This window comes from Protopterus annectens, chromosome 1.part0 (assembly GCF_019279795.1).
Source record: "Protopterus annectens isolate FY-2018-M chromosome 1.part0, PAN1.0, whole genome shotgun sequence".
NCBI lineage: Eukaryota > Metazoa > Chordata > Ceratodontiformes > Protopteridae > Protopterus > Protopterus annectens.
This window is the reverse complement of record NC_056725.1, coordinates 1206778132-1206796218: the sequence shown is the minus strand read 5'-3', so window position 1 is coordinate 1206796218 and position 18087 is coordinate 1206778132. Positions and strand designations below refer to the sequence as shown.

The 18087-nt window shown below is 37.1% G+C and overlaps 1 protein-coding gene across 3 annotated transcripts in view; it reads right to left on the bottom strand.

The window, feature by feature from the left end:
* SEC14L2 (SEC14 like lipid binding 2) overlaps positions 1 to 18087 on the bottom strand; it is a 749750-nt gene that overhangs the window by 102158 nt on the left and 629505 nt on the right. For all 3 annotated transcript variants that reach the window (XM_044065622.1, XM_044065631.1, XM_044065638.1), the window contains one exon: positions 9847 to 9953. In XM_044065622.1, coding sequence (XP_043921557.1) covers positions 9847 to 9953 — 107 coding nt within the window. The remainder of the gene's footprint in view (positions 1 to 9846; positions 9954 to 18087) is intronic.

The following is an 18087-nucleotide window of genomic DNA, read 5'->3' as shown; positions in this document are numbered from 1 at the left end:
AAAAAAAATGGTTTGTTTTCTTTTATGTTAATGTATGTTGCCTATGTCTTAAGTGATAATTTAATAAAGGTGTTAAAAAGGCTTTGTTGGCAATGCTGCAGAGATGCTAAATCACACACAAATACAGATTGAGTTGCTCGTCTAGGCATAGCCCGAGGCCAGTAACTGACTTCAGCATGCACCAGTGCGGTATTAGCCATCCTGCAAGTGTTAATGGGTACTGTGACAAGACTAGTATGGTGATAATGGGCAGAAGAAATAGGGCAGCTTGTAATGGGCTGGGACCTGGCCAGATGAAAACAGTAAAAGAATGAAAACTCTAATAGCTTCTAGCTTAAATGATAAACATTTACAAAAAATCATAACTGCATTAAAATCTAACAATTCATAAATGTATTGTTCATACTTAATCTTGTAATATTAAAAACAGCTAACTTTCTTAATGACTTTACTGCTTCAGCCACAAAAATCAATTACTTGCACCCATTCACTTCTGTAAGCTAGCTGGGCAAACAAAACATCCAATCAATCTTTTTGATTAATAGTATGTCCTAAGGTGTCTAAAATCTAAATGTAATACAGCAAAATAATAAAATTAAGTAAAACAAAATTTGCAGTACACACTGAAACAAACAGCACTGGTGGTGTAAACAGGATTGAATAAACAAGTATTTATGAACTTACTGAAGTAGGGATCTGAGTCTCATCCAAAACCAAAGATGAATTATGCTCCACAGGACTGGAGAATCCTAAGATCAATACCTACCAGAAAACTCAATGGGATTCCCAGGAACCCCTAGCAGGCCTGCTCTTCAGACAATTCTGAGCAGTCTACACAGCCACTATAGAGCACCAGCAGTTCTCTGGTACAGCCAGGAGTCATGCAGGGCATGTTACACCAGTAAGAATGTGCATTCAATTTCCTTGGAAACTAGCAAGCAGAATGGCTCCCATGGACAGGGGTGGCATGGTAATCCCAAGACAAATCAGTTAAAGTTGTCTGCACCTACTGTAATCATTCAGTACTCAATTCACTCAGCCAGAGGTAAAGGAAGTTTCAGCAGTTAAGATGAAAGCAACCAAAGCATGCACGTCTGTAGCAAGATCCTTTACTAGGATGAGATGCGTAGTTGTGGAGACGTTCCAAAACCAGTAGAAACAGATCTACATCAAAGCTGTAGTTCAGCCCTTAAGTGACAGCAAACCATCTAGTAATCTCACAGGGTTCTCACCCAAGGCACAAATTCCAGTCTAGTCTTCTAATACCAAAGTTTGATGGAAATATTCCAAATAGCTGAAGTTTATAACACTGTGCAAAGCACTGCTCTGTTTCCAAATTACCTGGGTTGATTCATCTAACTGGCATGTAAATTAGGATGTACTTCTGACAGCCCTCCACTGGTTTTAAATCAAACTGCTGAGAAGAGGACAACTACAGGTGAAGGTGAATGTTATCTATATAGCAGGGATTAATCTGAACATCTCCTTTTAGAAAGGTTAAATCAAAGGAAGCAAATGCACCATAAAAAAGGCAGGAATGTTCCTTATAGCACCTCTTATGACAGAGTAAGAGGTGGAATAATTCACTTTGGATGCCACCTCTTAACTGTGCCCACGCAGGTCCAAGGCAAACTACTCAAGAACTAAATTAATTAAGCCATTGGGCATATGCAAATAATTAATCAAGATTCCATTATCAACAGAGTAAAATGCCAGAGGGCTTAACAAAGAACAGGACAGACTAAATTTGTTACCACAAAGAAATCATACACAGCGTGAAGAATGGTAGTCTTGCTGCAACGTTAAAGATCTTGTTTTGGACTGATGCAGATCAAAAAGACCATGAAATAAATTTCTAATTTAATCACTTTCTCAATCAAGTTACAAAGGAGAAAAAGGGTACAGCAAAAATGCCCCATATTACGGTCTAAACATGGTTTATTTAGGATCAGGTTATAGCCATCTTCATTGAACTACATATTAAAAATAATCTTCCAAACACGTGGCACATAGATGAACATAGAAATGCATGACAAGGTATTATAAAAGCCTTGTAGGTCGAGGATGCAGCTGATAAAAGGCTGGATGTAGGTAGGAAGTATTCCTCAAGGTCTCACCATAAACAAATAACTCAAAATGAAACCATTTGGATGGTGCTAGGACAGAGGAGGAAGCTCAAATAGGAATACTACCATGAATCCAAACAATTTGTTCAGTGAAATAACATGGTATCCCTCATTATGAAGATGAAATAGTCTGTGAGGAAAGGTGAATTACACTGTCCATGATCTGGAAAAGCATGACAGGATGTGCTACTGTGTAAACCTAATCCAAGGATACTTCATGTGCATGTGATTTTGGTCTAGTAAACTGCATAACGATCAGATACAACAAGGTTATCCTCCAACTTGGAATGCCATCCCTCAGACAAATGTCAGAGCTTACCCTTTCCTATGGGTTTCAAAAAACTTAGCATTACAAGCAATGCCCTCAAACTCCTAAAGAAACAGGGTATACGTAAGTCACAGAGTACATAATGACATCATCGGTAGTTGCCTTATTACACAATTAAATGCCAGTTTACTACAAGGATTGGTTCATTACTAGTTACACTCCTCAAGTCCCTACAATGGACTAGCTCAACATCAGATGACCTAAATCAGTGGGGGCCACAGACTGAAATTAATTAAACAGTGCCCAAACCAAGACATGAGTTCCATCACCAAGTCCAAAGTGTCCACACCAACATGGAAACTCAAGTCTAGAACAAGATTTTTCATGAACAACAGTGTTAATCACCTGAAAAAAAACATGCATCCAATGTTGGCAAATCACATTTGATTCCTACATATAAGCTCCTCTGTGCCCACTCTGGTATGGTGAGGGAGTATCAACCACACCCCTGTTACTTGTTAACTCCAAGATCACCATATCTTGGGGAAAGGAGACTTCCCAAGATACTGCAACCTCAATCTTTAAAAACAAGTCTCCATATTTGCAAATTACTGATCACAGTTTCTGTCACTAGTGTTTCACACTTTAATCTGCAGCCAGAGAATCTCCATAACAAGTGCAATGGTTTCTTTATTGAACTAGACATTAAAATTACTTAGAACCAGACATTTATTTATTTATTTTATTTTACATTTGTTAACTGGGGGTGTCTGACTGAGCCGAAAAGGCCCTTTTTCAGCAGAGGCCCGGGGAGAAAAGCTCCACAAAGAAAAATTATAGATACATTTAGTTAGACGTGACATTTACTGGAGACTAACAGATGTTTGATACTGAAATGGACAAACTCTTGCTGGAAGACTTCCATGTTATTTGGGGGATGGTGAACAAAGAGATATCTGCAGTATGTTCCTACCACCATCAAAACAGTTGATCCTGACACATGAAATATGATTTGCATCAAAACATCATTGTAAATTGATGGCTCAACTACTGTCAATGTTACCAAAGGTAGGGCCCGGGACAACAGAGGATTATAGTGGTAGTTTTGTTGTCAGATGAAGGGCGTAGCTCTCTTCCATCCAGGTCTCTGTTATAAATGCCAAGTCAGAAAAGGTCAGATACCATTCCTGTCTTGTTGTGGATTGACCCAGCAGTGGACAGGAAAGTCCCTGACTAAGGCAGTCAAGGACAACTCCAGGTTTTGGCCAGTAATGACTATCCACCTCCCTGGGTATCAAGCAAAGATGGGAGGGTCCCTAGCTAAACATGATATTGCCCTAGGATGATGGCACCTAACCTCACAGGAATACAAACACCCTGCTGAGAGCCACAGCAAAAGATCCCGTACCACTCCCTACCTGTTGATTTCTAGTAATCCTAATGCATACAGTTATGTTTGACAACAGCATGAGAATACAGAATAAGGTTCCTTTCATAAATCCACTTCATATTAAAAGTAAAACACACAGAAGAATAAAATGTACAACAACTTAAGGTTATAAAGAAAAAAATCAGAAAGGTTTATCAGTAGTGTAAGAAATAAAGTAATTAATTTTAAAATGTTTTAAAGGGTGGCATTACCACCAAATAAAGTTAAACTTGATAGCTAACACAACAGGCAGAACAAAAATCTTGCCCTGAAAGGTAAACTAAATGAATTACATTTGAAACAAATACCAAAAGATCAAGATGAACATTTTTGAGTTCAGTAAAAACTAACAGTCAAAATGACTCTGCGAACCAGTAGAAGACAAGTCCATCTCTAATTACCCTGTTCTGAATTAAACTCATTTAGTCCTTAAGTTTACTAACCAGTTTTGTGAAATGTTAAGTCAATATTCTCAGTAAATAAATTAACCTGTGCCCTGGAAGAATTTGAAAGGAATCTATTTGTCTTCATAAAAAGTCTGCGTTTATTCCAAATGCAACCGTTTTAAGTTAAATTTGTTTATTGCCAAAAAGTAATTTCCCAGCAAAATATCAAATTAATTAACAGTACAAAAAAAAGTAGGTGGGGACAAATGGGAAATTCCTCATAATCCAATACCCATTTAGGTCAAAACCAAAAACTTGGTTCCGAAACTCAGCATTTCTTAGCAGTCTGTGTCAAAAAACCCTCATGAAAGTATAATCAGTTAAACTGAGCTTTTTTTAAAGTAAAGTAAAAGACACAATATTGCGGATCAGAAACACATCTGTTGCAAAAAAAGATCCAATGTGCCAGAGCATAAAGATGCAGGCAGGCAAATAAACTTCTTCACGGTACCGTAGCTTTAAAATCCATATAGCATTCAAGGAATGGAGCAACTCTCCATGTCAAGCACATATGTCCCAGGACTTGTTTAATCCAGGGATAACACATACATACGAAGTTAAACAACAATTCCCAACAGACAATCGTCACTAATAATTTAAAGAAAGAGGACACACACCCTACATATCCATTTTTCAAAACCAAAAATAAATTACATTTATTTATATGATATTCGATTACTGGGAAAGTCCAATTGGGTAGGAGCCCATTTTCAGTGAGGGGCTGGGGAGAAAAGCTCCAAAATATTACAAAAATTGTAAGAACAATAATTTTACAGTCTTCAAAAATAATACAAAAAATCTACAGTTTAAATGATTATACCAAATTAGACATATGAAAATATTGGTTAAGAATAGATACAAGTTATATGAAATGATTTAATATTTAGAGAAAGTTTAGCCAGCTTATAGAGAAATCAAAGGTAAATTTGTATAATATAAACATGAACTGCAACAGGAAGTGAGAGAAAATCAGGCTTATGGTATACTTAGAGAGAAAGCTAGGGAAGGGAAATTGAGAGAAGCAAGGAAGTGAGTGAAGAAGGGGGTGTAGGGTATGAACAGGTACTTGTTGACATTGTTCACAATTGTGTGGCAGACTTTATAGAGTTTATGCGGTGGTGGTGCTGCGGTAGCGTTGTCGCCTCACAGTAAGACGTTGTCCTGTTCGATTCTCAGCTAGAGCGTCTTCCGTGTGGAGACATGCGTGAATAGGCGTGCCTTCGTTGAAGGTTGTGCATCAGGGCTGGCAACTCGGCACGTAAAAATCTACTGCCAATCATTAGCGGACCAGAGTTCCGCTGTGGCAACCCCTAACCAGGAAAAGCCGAAAGAGTCAACAACTGTCTCTTTGATAATGGGCTTATATATTTTCCATCATTTTTTCAGTCTCTGTTTTTTAAATGTTTTTCTGAGTAATTTCTCACATTTCTACTGAAGTGGGAAGAGTTAGGTGTTATTTGAAATTCAGATTACATGCTAATATTTTTGGCTGGATGTACCTTCTTTTTAAAGGCCTTTATACCTATTTTCAATGCCTGCATGTTAAGAGGTATGGTCCACAGGTAACATAAAATCAACCAAAGTACTAAAATACAGTCTGTAATGTAGGAGATAAAAGCTTTGGCAACCACTTGCCATTATGCTTTTGACTTTTGCCAGGAAATTGAAAGGAGATGGGCTAGTGGTGTGCTGTGACATAAATGTAGAAATCAATTCACATGCTCCCATGCTTACTCATCAACTACTGGTAGTACCTCACTGTCCTGGCACATTAGAATTACTTACTGCTGTACTCCCCAATCTCCAACAGGGGGCAGTCAAACAACATCCTTAACTTAAATACTTCACTTATAAGAAGGTAGTTAGTACTACGTAAAATGACCCCAGTCCCCAAAATGAGATGATTTCTGGAGTGCAGGTTCTTAACAGAATCCAAGTATCTAGTAGTGTAGATAAATGCACAATCCATGAAAGCATGGTCAGTAAGGAAGTGTAGATGAATAGAGGAAAGCAATTGTAGTTATATTTTAAAGGGTGTCTCACACGATAAATGAACACACCCCTTTCCTGTCTGTGCTTCTAGAGTTTAATTTTTGTGATCTACCTAAATTCATTGAGGAAAGTGAAGAGTCACATTAGACGCACAATATGACATATAATCAAAAGCAAAATCTCATCAGAATATCTACCCTCACACCATGCCATATGGAGACAGAAATTATCTTATTTACATTTATCGAAGATGTAGCAAAGACATCAGGGCTTCACAGACAAAAATCAAAATGATAGAATCCTTTAACATCACACACTACTTAAATGGAGATTTACATAGTATACATAAAACCTAACCAGCTTTACACTGGTAACTAGCTCTGTGTGTGACAGCCTTGTCAATGTTGGCAGACAATTGTTTAGACTACATCTTAGAAGGTGTATGATCACAGAAAGCACTCATATTCACAAGATTGCTTCTCCATCTTTGGCTTGTCATCCATTTCCAAAAACAAGGGGTAGAACTGACTGAGCTATCCTAATATTTATCCCAAACTTACTTTACAACTGCTGGGACATTAAATTTGTAAAGGATTCAACAAACCCACTTAACCTTCATCTGAAATGAAGGGAGAAAGATGGTCTGTTCTAAACGGCCTAGATTTCATACAGTACATATTGTAAAAAAGGCAGATAAGGCAGACACAGCCATACTATGGTCTAACTAAAATGGTTTGGAAATAATACTTCAAAGGCTTCCCTTCTGTGCATGTGTACTAGTAAACACTTTAGCCAAAACTGTGCACATTTGTAGATACCTGAAAATAAACAGTATTAATAACTCATTACCTACAATGTGATTACCACTCAGAAATGTCAACTGAACCTTAAGATTTTAGAAGAATAAAGGATATTTTGCCCCACTGCATTTCTTAAAATTGTTTAACCTGTCCATCTCCCTGGCCCCTAAGCCTTACCAGGAAGTGAGTCTGCTTCTGAAGTCAACAGTGGGTTGAATAGCAAAGCTAAGGACAAATGTGAAGGCCACAGAACTGGGGCAGCAGACAGCCATGGGAAGAAATAAAGCAGAGGCAAGCAAGACCACGTCATGGGATTTCAAGGACCAGGTAGCCTTATAAAGAAGCAGTAAACCTGAGCTCATATTACAACAGTTCAACAAATGCCTGTAAATGTCAAGCACAAGTACATACATATTCAATTATACAAGGGACAAACCCTCCTTGAACCCATATCCCCCTTACCTTATTATATTTATTTAAAAGTCACTGCACCTTAGACAGAGAGCGAGACAGGCTTTACACAGCCTGTCAGTAACTGCTCTGATAGGCCGCAATGTTAGACCATTGTCTATAAAGTACTATGTGGCCACTATGATGTCACGCAAATGTGAGCAGCACAGCTATGGTATAAGCACCTGACAATTGGAATCGTTATGTTCCAGCAACTGTGACACAAGCCCATGTGATTTGAGCAGCTATCGGTAAACCACCATTATCTACCTGACTACATAACTATGAAATTAACGCAGGACGAGAACTAAAGCGGGAAGCTTATACAATGTCACTTAACGCAAGTTATAGATGTCAGCTGTAGACAATTCGGTTATTAGTAGTTACTCGTTATATTCTAAATGAAAACTACCACACTAAAGAAAAGCAAGGGAACTGATATGTTTTCACATATAAACTCCTGAATTAGTGTTAAAAGGGAGAAAGGCACTTCCATCTCGATCACTACTTGGCTCCTGTGACCCACATTTAAAGTTCACATTCATCACTGCAAGCAGACCTGTGACAGTACACCTCCCACAATGCACTTGTGGTCTATTTTATGACAAGGATTTTCAAAGCACCTTGGTGTTAGGAAAGGCAACCTCTGAAAATGGCAGAGATCACATAATATGTCTGTCAATTACCGATGAATGGGTGCAATGTGTGTATCAGGGGATGCGGAATAATCAACTATCTACCTCTAACCACAATCATCACTAGTCCAGTATGCAGACGGCTCCACAGTCATCTCAATTGCTGACTCCTTTCTCGAACTCTATACCACAACACAGAACTCCTTCTTGTCTATTGAAAACTGGCTCAACCAAAACCATCTAATCTTAAACCCAAAAAAGACCAAGCTCTTACTTTACCTACCTAAAACAATGTCCCACCTGAAACCATCTTTCACCATCACTTCCCACAACAAAACACCTATCTCATTTGAAAGCCACACCAATCTACTAGGAGTCATTATGGATGACCAGCTAAAATTTGACCTAAGTGTTCTAATCTAAGTAACATTAAGAAAAACACTCACAAACTTGGTCTCCTTTACAGAAATAAAAACTTTCTCTCAAGCAAAGCTAAAATAGCTCTATCGCATGCCTACCTATTACCAACCCTTCTCTACGGCTCTCAAATTCTCACCAATTTACAGGCCACACATTTAAACTACAATCTATTTACAACAAGGTAGCTAAATCTGCTGCTGAACTACCATATTCATCTCATCACTGCCTCGCTCTCAGGAAACTGAACTTGTCTGAATTGCCCCATAACCTCCTCCTCTCTCAGCTCCAGATAATGCATTCTGTTCTACACCAGCCCACTTTTTGCCCCAGCATCACATCTATCATCTCCCCCTACACCCCTGCAAGAACACTCCGGAGCTCTGATCGACATCTCCTGTCCATTCACAAACCCAAGATCAACTTAGGAAAAATCTTTATTGCTATCAGCCTGCCGAGAACTGGAATAAACTACCACTGGACATCCGAAACATTAGACCCAAACCCCAATTCAGAAAGGCAGTAAAAAATCACTTAAGCAAAAATAAACTATTTCAGTGCTATCTCCCCCCTGACTAACCCATCTCTTTTAGCTATTCTATGTCTCCCCTTTCTTCTACATCAATGCAACTCTACCTTTTCCTAATCACTCTTCATCTCAGCACTGCAAACTATCTTTCCTATCTCATTTCCTCTAACCTATACTCTTATAAAATTCTTTTTGCTATTTGACCACCTCTTCTATCTTACTCTGCCAGTTCATTCTTTTTCTAGTATATGACTTGTCAACTGGCAAATGTCTAAGCTTTGAAACCCTTACACACTTGCACATAACTACACTGTAACCACTTTTGTTTGCCTTGTTAAAATTATAACTATGTTTTTCTTGTACTCTGCACTGTACCTACACATGCTGTAATGTCCTGTTAATAGATATTCTTTGTGTGTTCTTGTATTATTAACTGACTACTAAATCGACTCAATTGTATGCAATTACTGTGGAGCTTTTCTCCCCTGGTCTCCACTGAAAAAGGGCTCTGACCCAACTGGGCCGACACAGTCAACAAATGTCAAATAAATAAATAACCCTTTGGGTTTCAAATGCACAGCAATAAGATTCTGATATTTGGAATATAGAACATACAAAGAGTCTAACAGGCAGCATAAGAAAACTGAAAAATCCTGTTGAAAAATATAATGTATTTGATTTTCGTAAACCCCAAACCTTAGTAAAATGTACTTTGCAACCTGATAAATAATCTAAATATAGTAATCATGCTCACCCTGGCTTTACAGTAGGGATCTCCAGGAGGGTCCATAAGTGATCCACCATAATGCACTGGGACCTGATCAGCGTCAATGTATTTCAGCAGCACTTCCTTCCAGTTCCCTGTAATGAGCAAGATGGTCAGTGTTAACGTATGAATTTCTAAACCTTAGTGGAATGAGAGCTGTAGCTGCCATAACTCTGCAATATCACCATAGAGTGATGACATCAGCACTTACACAATATTATCAGAACACCATCTTATGACATCATATGTATGGACAGCACGATCAGTACCAAGGATGAGCAGCTGTAGCACTAATTACGGACAACAGCATGTTTGAAGCACTGCACCCATTCATTGATGGCTCGGTCATAACATGAAAACAGATTTCTGGAGGCGAGACTACTGCTTCTGTCCAGCTGTTGTTCCAATATTATTAATTAATTTTATTTTATATTTGCTGACAGGGGTAAAACACTGATCCACACCAAACAAGATAACGAAAAAACTGCTAAACAACACTGCAGAAACGACAGAGCAGGCTCCAGACTGTGAAATATGAAGTCCCAATACTCAATCCAAAGGTGCAAAAAGTTTATTTAACCAGACAATGGAAAGCCAATAAGCACTTTCGTCCTGTCAAAGAACTTCATCAGACAATCCAAACAAAAAACACATACGTTTTTTTACCATCGTACACATAGCCATCATTATTAACCACACCCCCTTAAAGTAATAAGCAGCAATGAATATATTAAAACATATGCATAAATAAATACTTACAAGAATAAAACACATATATAATATATTAAGAAAATAAAATATATCTAATAAAAGTTCTTAATTTCAATAGGGAACTAATAGAAAGACTCTCATTTAATCCTGGCCAATTGGTAGAATCTAATAACAACTGCCACTATAGTTCCCTTCTTTCAAGTAAAGTCGACCATGCACCACCTCTAATATCAGTAACAATATTATCTATAATAAAAATACTAAAAGAATGTTCATTATACTCCAAAATATGCTTATATAATGCATTTGTGTCCTTGTGAGTTTTTATTTCATATAAATGCTCATATATACGGTTTTTGAGCTTCCTATCTGCTTTACCACTGTAGAAACAACTACACTGGTTACAAAGGGCACAGTATACAACTCTTTCAGAGTTACGACTTCAATTGTCTTAATATAGTCATTGCTGCTTATTACTTTAAGGGGTGTGGTTAATAATGATGACTATGTGTACGATGGTATAAAAACGTATGTGTTTTTTGTTTGGATTGTCTGATGAAGTTCTTTGAAAGGACAAAAGCGCTTACTGGCTTTCCATTGTCTGGTTAAACTTTTTCACCTTTGGATTGAGTATTGGGACTTCATATTTCACAGTTTGGAGTCTGCCCTGTCGTTTCTGCAGTGTTGTAAAACACTGATCCACATGGAGCATTTTCAGGTTCATCTTGGGGTTTACAACAAGAGACAATACAACAACACAAAAAATCAGTATTAACAAACATAAGGACTACAGAATTAAAGAAACCAAAGATTGTCTGGCCACTAAGCAGGTATTGCATTTATGTAGTTTAGGAAGTGAAAGAAATTGTTCATAAATTACAAAACAGGGAATATAATAATGTCTATATGAAGCACATTCTTTCAAAATGAATTAATTCAGAGAAGAAATGATGGGATATATGTAAAGGCTTTGAGGGGAAGAGACACAATTATGGTCGATAACATAGCAGAATACAAGCTACACAGTGAAACAGAAAGAAAAAAAATAAGTTGGGTTAACTTTGGAAGCTTGGAGAGTGCACCCAAAACCCAATACTTTAAATCTAATGCTGGCCTGAAAAATATCTACATCAAAATATCTCCAGAATGAACTATTAGGTGGGAAAGATAACAACAGGCAGTGCATTAGATATAAAAAATGTTGAAAGTCTTCATTAGCTCTTTTTCAGCCACTACAGTCAACGTAACAAGGCCTACGCTAAGGCAACCAAACAAATGAGTGTGGTGAGCAAATGTTCAGCAGTGCACTGGAGAAGGAGACAAATGCACTGAGCATCTCCAGTGACATAGATACAGTGATCAACTGTGGAACCAGTAGATAGGAGAAAACAAAATCATATTCGCAAAATGCAGTAATAAGTAGTTACAACAAGAAAGGGAAACATCACATCCATTAAGAGGACAACTTTGATTTGCTAAGATAAATCAGGGGAGGGAGGCTACTATGGCAAACGATAGAAACAACTCTGATCCAAAACAATACCAAAACAGCAAAATCTTCAGAAGTCAGGAATCAAAAAACAGGAACCAAAGCCACATCCAAAAGCAAATTCTTTATTCTCCAGCGCCTCGGTGTAACCACCTTTCACCTATGGCAAACGAGACTGTTTAAAACAATTTACCAGCAGAAGATAACAATGTGAATAAAAGAGAGGGAAGGAAGGGAGTTTTTAAATGCCTAATTTTAGTGACACATTAGTAGACAAATTTGGTGCAAGAAATTAGAGCAATAATTAGGTGCCTACCTTAATTGTAGATCTTCAGAAACATCTTGCTAAAATTTTCTACATGTGACGCATGATGGCACTGCTTCCAAATGACATGTACCTACCAGGTTATAGACACGCCTAGTCCAACTCATCTTCCCTGATGTTAGTGGCAATGGAACTCCCTATAGACTCTGCATTCCAGGGAAACCATGCAGAATGCTCCTCCTCTGACATTTTCTGAAGAAATTGAGTCAGTAGGCAGATTTACTCAATGAAATAATCTGGAAATGCAGAAGTTATGTTCACAGTCTATTTTGTTAGAATCAGTCTCAGCTACTGGGGCCTTACTTTCTGAAGGATTTCCAAACAGTAAAAAGTAAATGATGACTGTGTCCGCGGTGGTGCAGAGCTTAGTGTTGTCACCTCACAGCAAGAGGTTCATTGGTTCGATTCTCTGCTGGAGTGCCTTCTGTGCCGAGTCTGCATGTCCTCCCTGAGGTCGACTGAGCTTTAAAGACATGTGTGTGTGTGTGTGTGTGTGTGTGTGTGTGTGTGTGTGTGTGTGTGTGTGTGTGTGTGTGTGCGCGCGTGTATGTGTGCGCGCACGTGTGTGCCTTCAGTGAAGGTTGGCTGCCTGGCTGGCAACTCGACACCGTAAAACTCCACTGCCAATCAATCTGTAGACTGGTGATCCACTGTGGCAACCCCTAACAGGAAAAAGCCAAAAGACATTGTTTTTTAAATGTAAGTGATGACCACCATGCTTCATTTTGGAAGCATAGCAGGGGTCAAGTCTGCTAGCAGTTATTTAATTAAAGTTACAAACATGGACAAGTTATGGTGTTGCAAAATAACCGGATTCTTGGTTTCTCTAAAATTTGGTATTTGTGCTGAAGTTGTGAAGTCATACCTCACATATTGACAACAACGTCATTGATATACTGACAGACCACATGCCAATTCTCATAAACTGTTCCGTTGACTACCTTGTACTAACCTGTGAGCTGAAGCTTAAATTTACACTTCAATTCTGAGACAAGAGGATACTGAAATCTGGTCTTGTTCTAATAGAGAAGGTCCTGCTTCCTGCATGGTGTCAAGAGATGCTGCAAGGGGGCATGCCCTCTCATATTAAGATGCAGCAACCCCAGAAAGTAGCAATGTTGCAAAGGTCACATTCTTCTGTGTGGAGAATGCATGTCTCCAAACACAGGAAATGTCCATTGATTTGTGCAGATTTAATGAACAGACTTCTGTTTGTGAAGGCACACTATTTGAAATGTTACACAGCAGGGATTTTGTGTTATGGCGTTTGGCTCAGCAAGTTGGGAATTTTATCACTGGGATATCACTACAACCATTCAGTAATATGAAGGGGTAGAACTCTACCACCAGAATGTTTTTTTTTTTTCCAGAAAACTGTCAACTTAGTTTATGACAAAAACACACAACTAATGATATTATATTCCACCACAGCCTTAGACTCCCTACCCCCTTTCACATCATTCTCAGCAAATAACACCCCAATCACACCTGTTCAACATACCAAATTACTAGGAGTTATCATAGATCACAACATGAAATTTGACACCCACATTTCTCAGACATTAAAAAAGTCCATAAAAAACTCAGAACCCTATACAGATGTAAAAGGTACCTCACCAATGACAGTAAAGCTACCATTGCAAAAACATACCTACTTTCCTCTCTGCTCTCCCCCATACTCATCACCTTAAACAAAGCAGACTTAAACAAACTAATCACTTGCTACAATAAAATAGCAAAGTTTGCTACCGACTCACCCATCAGGTCACATCACTGTTTAGCTGTTAAACAGCTGTCCTGGCTAGAATTACCCATCTGCTTGTATATAACCAGCTTACTATAGCCCACGTAATTCTGTATGATCTTGACAGAGTTCCTGCACATCAAGGCCTACTTAATATCTACTCTAACAAACGCCTTTTAAGATCCACCAAACAAAGCCCTGGCTGACATATTCAAAAGCAACAATAACTCTGGGGTTTCCCTATATTCCACTTCAGTTGCAAAGATATGGAATTCCATCCCTGCGGATATAACATAGAAAACAAAAATATTTTCAGAAAACTCCTCTGGTCCCATTTAAACAGTTCTTGGGTATGTAACTGTTCCAACCCTGGTTAGGCGCACTTAACAAGTTAATACTGACTTTGAATCCTCTAGGACAACTTACAATAACTACTACCTATGTTCTTTTCCATAATCTGTGATTACTGCATTAATCACTGTTGAATATAGCCATATAACTGTACAGTTCCAACAACCATATTGTTTACTGTAACTTAATGTTTATTTTTTTATGCTCCCTGCTTGATCTACCTTTCAGAATCTGTATAGTACTCTATTAATTTATGTATTGTATTTACTGTATTATTCTTTGTGGAGCTTTGCGAATTGAATTTACTGTATTAATCTCTGTGAACCTTTTCTCCCCGGGCCTCTGCTGAAAATGGGATTTATACCCAGTCAGACTCTCCCGGTAAACAAATGTAAAATACGATAAAATAAATAAATAAAATAAAAATGAAATTGTTTAGTTGAACTACATTTAGCTCAACAAAACTTATTTTTTTGTTGAGGGGGGGATTCAGTGTTTGTGTCAAGACTAATGACACAATTTTCAGAAAGGACTTGAAACTTCATTCAAATCTGCAAGTAAAACGGCAAACAAAAATCAAGTAGAACAGTAGGAAAAGGCCAGTCCCATGGGGCTGTAGACCTGATGGGAAGAAGCAACATTACTGAACATCGGTAAAATTTCAGCCAAATGTCATATTAATACCTGTACTCCATAATTCTGAGAATTATTTTTTCTTTTTTTCTTTTTGCTTTTCAGATCAAGTTCTTTGTGATCTGACTATCTGTTAATAAAGGGAATCTAAAGACAAGTCAAAATCCTCAACCAAAAATAAATGTAATGTCATGGGAAAGATAAATTAATTTAAAATATTCTGAAAAACACAAAGATTAACACAGTTATGAGAACATGTGTTTAATATGGTCCTAGATACAAAGGTAACTTCATTTTTTATCAGAGTACCTCAGATCTTTGCAGATGTAGGTAAATTTTATTTATTTATTTATTTGTTTGCCGGGTTAGTCTCACCAGGCTATTGGCCTTTTTCAGGGGAGACCTGATGTGGTATTTATACTGTTAGGAGAAAGTTGGTCAAGGAATCAGGAAACTTCACCTACCAGTCATTGTGCGTGGGACCCATTCTGGAGAAGCACTTACTGTTCTGATTCCAGATATGGAGGCAGACAGAGAGAAATGGAGATGGAGTGGTGAAAGAAATGACGCAGAAAGCAAATACTGTGACAGGAGAATGTGTGCAGGATTCTGAGGACATGTTTCAAAGAAATCTGTTTGATAGAAATGAGTCAGCAAATGACAGATGTATAATTACAACCCACCAGTCGGTAGGGTTACTGGATGATTTACTTAAAGGAATGGTGGTACAGACTGAGCCAGAAATTGAAGGAGATGTTTCCTTTGGGGACATTATGGAGAAAATACAAAAGGAGAATGCACAGACAATCCTGAAGAATAGTGGTGAGATGGAAAAGAAAACATATGCAGAGAAAGTAAAAGAAGGCAAAAGTGGAGTAGCTGAAAAGAAGGCAGAAGAAAATGAAAAATGGAAGTACATGGTAAGGATTCAAAGTAAAGAAAATAAAGAACTGGACAGCTATGAAGTGTAGGACAACTTAATAGCTCCTTTGGGTGTAAAAGCACGAGGTAAGAAATGTATTCTTATTAACAAAAAGACATTTTGTGACGTCACATTTGAAACTGTTTTTCAATGGAAAATTTTCTTGGAGAATATGAAAAAAAAAAGACTGTAACCCATGGAATCTTTATGTGATAAAAGCATTTAACAAGGAAACAAAAAATAAGATTCACATACAATTTCAAACAGAGGCAGACAGAGAGACTTTGAAAAGACATTTGAAAGCTTTATGTTAAGTATAGGACATTGCAAAAGTTTATGGACTAATGGCTGGGATTGTAATATTATGTTAAAAATAGAAAGAGAAAAAATTATACATACACCAAACATGACAAATGTGGAGGGGAATAGGGAGTGTTGTAAAATAATGGGGATAACCTAAAACATGTTTTTTGTGTGTTTGGAAAAGGACATTTGGTAAGTAACTGTGACAAAAGAAAATGTTACATTTGTGGGGAAATGGGACATGATGCAAAAAATGTGGATTGAAATGTTTTAAATGTAACAACATTGGCCATTTTTGGATGGATTGCAAAAATTAAAATAAGAGTAAGGAAAACGAGAAGAAAATGAATGAGAACAAAGAGAAGAAATTTTAAAAGTAGGAGAAAGAAGAAAAACTAGATGAAAAAATAATAAAGAGGACATAGAAGAAGGTTCTGAAATAAGTGATGAAGGAAAACAAATTGGGAGATAGTAAAAGAAAAAAAATTCTATTGGTAAAAGAATAAAAGACATAAAAAGAAAATGTAAAGGGATGAGTACAAAAGAAAAAAGAAAGGAAATTAATGAAAAATATATACAGCTACAGATTGGGGCTTGGTATAATGGCTAAGATGTTTGATTCACAGACACACGGTACAGTCTGAGTCTCATCTTTGCGAAGGAAATTGGTTAGGCTTAGAATGGCCTATTAAGAAAGCTCGCCTAGTAATTAGGTGCAAATGTATGAAACCATGAATCTAAGGAAAAGGGAAAATTAAAATTTTAGAGTGCTTTCTGTATATGTGAATAGTAGTAAAAATACACTAAAAATAGGAATTTTGGAGTGGTGTAATACATGTGACATAGATATAATTATATTAGAATACACAAGATATTTAACAAATGAAGAAAGTTACAGAGAAGATAAAAGGAGGAAAGATAATCTGGAATTTGGGAAATGAGAAATGTTCTGGAATAGCCATGTTCTGTAGAAATACAGTAAAGATATTAGATGTAACTTTAGCAAAAATAGGAAAAGTAGCCATTGTAGATTTAAAATGGAAAGAACAAGTATATAGAATTATAACATTATATGCTTATACTAATTGCAAAGAAATCAAAGTTTACTTTATCAGATTTTAGAATACGTCATGATAAATATGAATATTACAATAACAAGAGACTAACTGTGATTTAAGATGCAAGCATAAAAAGAAAGGAAATGATATAAGAAAAGTGTTAGAAGTTACAAGATATGGCAAGTTAAAACTGTGGGACAAAAATTCATGGGCTTACAAAAGGGGTATACATAGAATTGAAATAGATTATTTTGCAGTATCAGAAGGTTTAGTTGTAGGAAAAGGGGAGGTAGTTGAAACAGGGTTTTCTGTTCATCTTGCAATATGGCTGAGATAAAGGAAAACAAGGAATATATAAAATAGGAAAAGTAATTAAAAGGATAAATGAGAAAGCATGGAATGAAGAAGAAAAGAGATTAGTAATATAGTTATGGAAAGACCATGACACTACGAGAACATTTTATAAAAATTGGTCTGTTGGTCTGAATGGTGGATGATATTTAAGTAAAAATATAAAGAATGTTTTTAGAGTAGCAATATGATGTGAAAAAAGAGAAAGAAAAACATACAAACATAACGATGAATTGGCAAGATTTAGAACCCAATGATAGAAAGTACTTTGACAAAGAAAAAGAATTATATGAAAGAAATGAAGACAAAATACAAGAACTGTAGTATGAGCAAAGATATTTT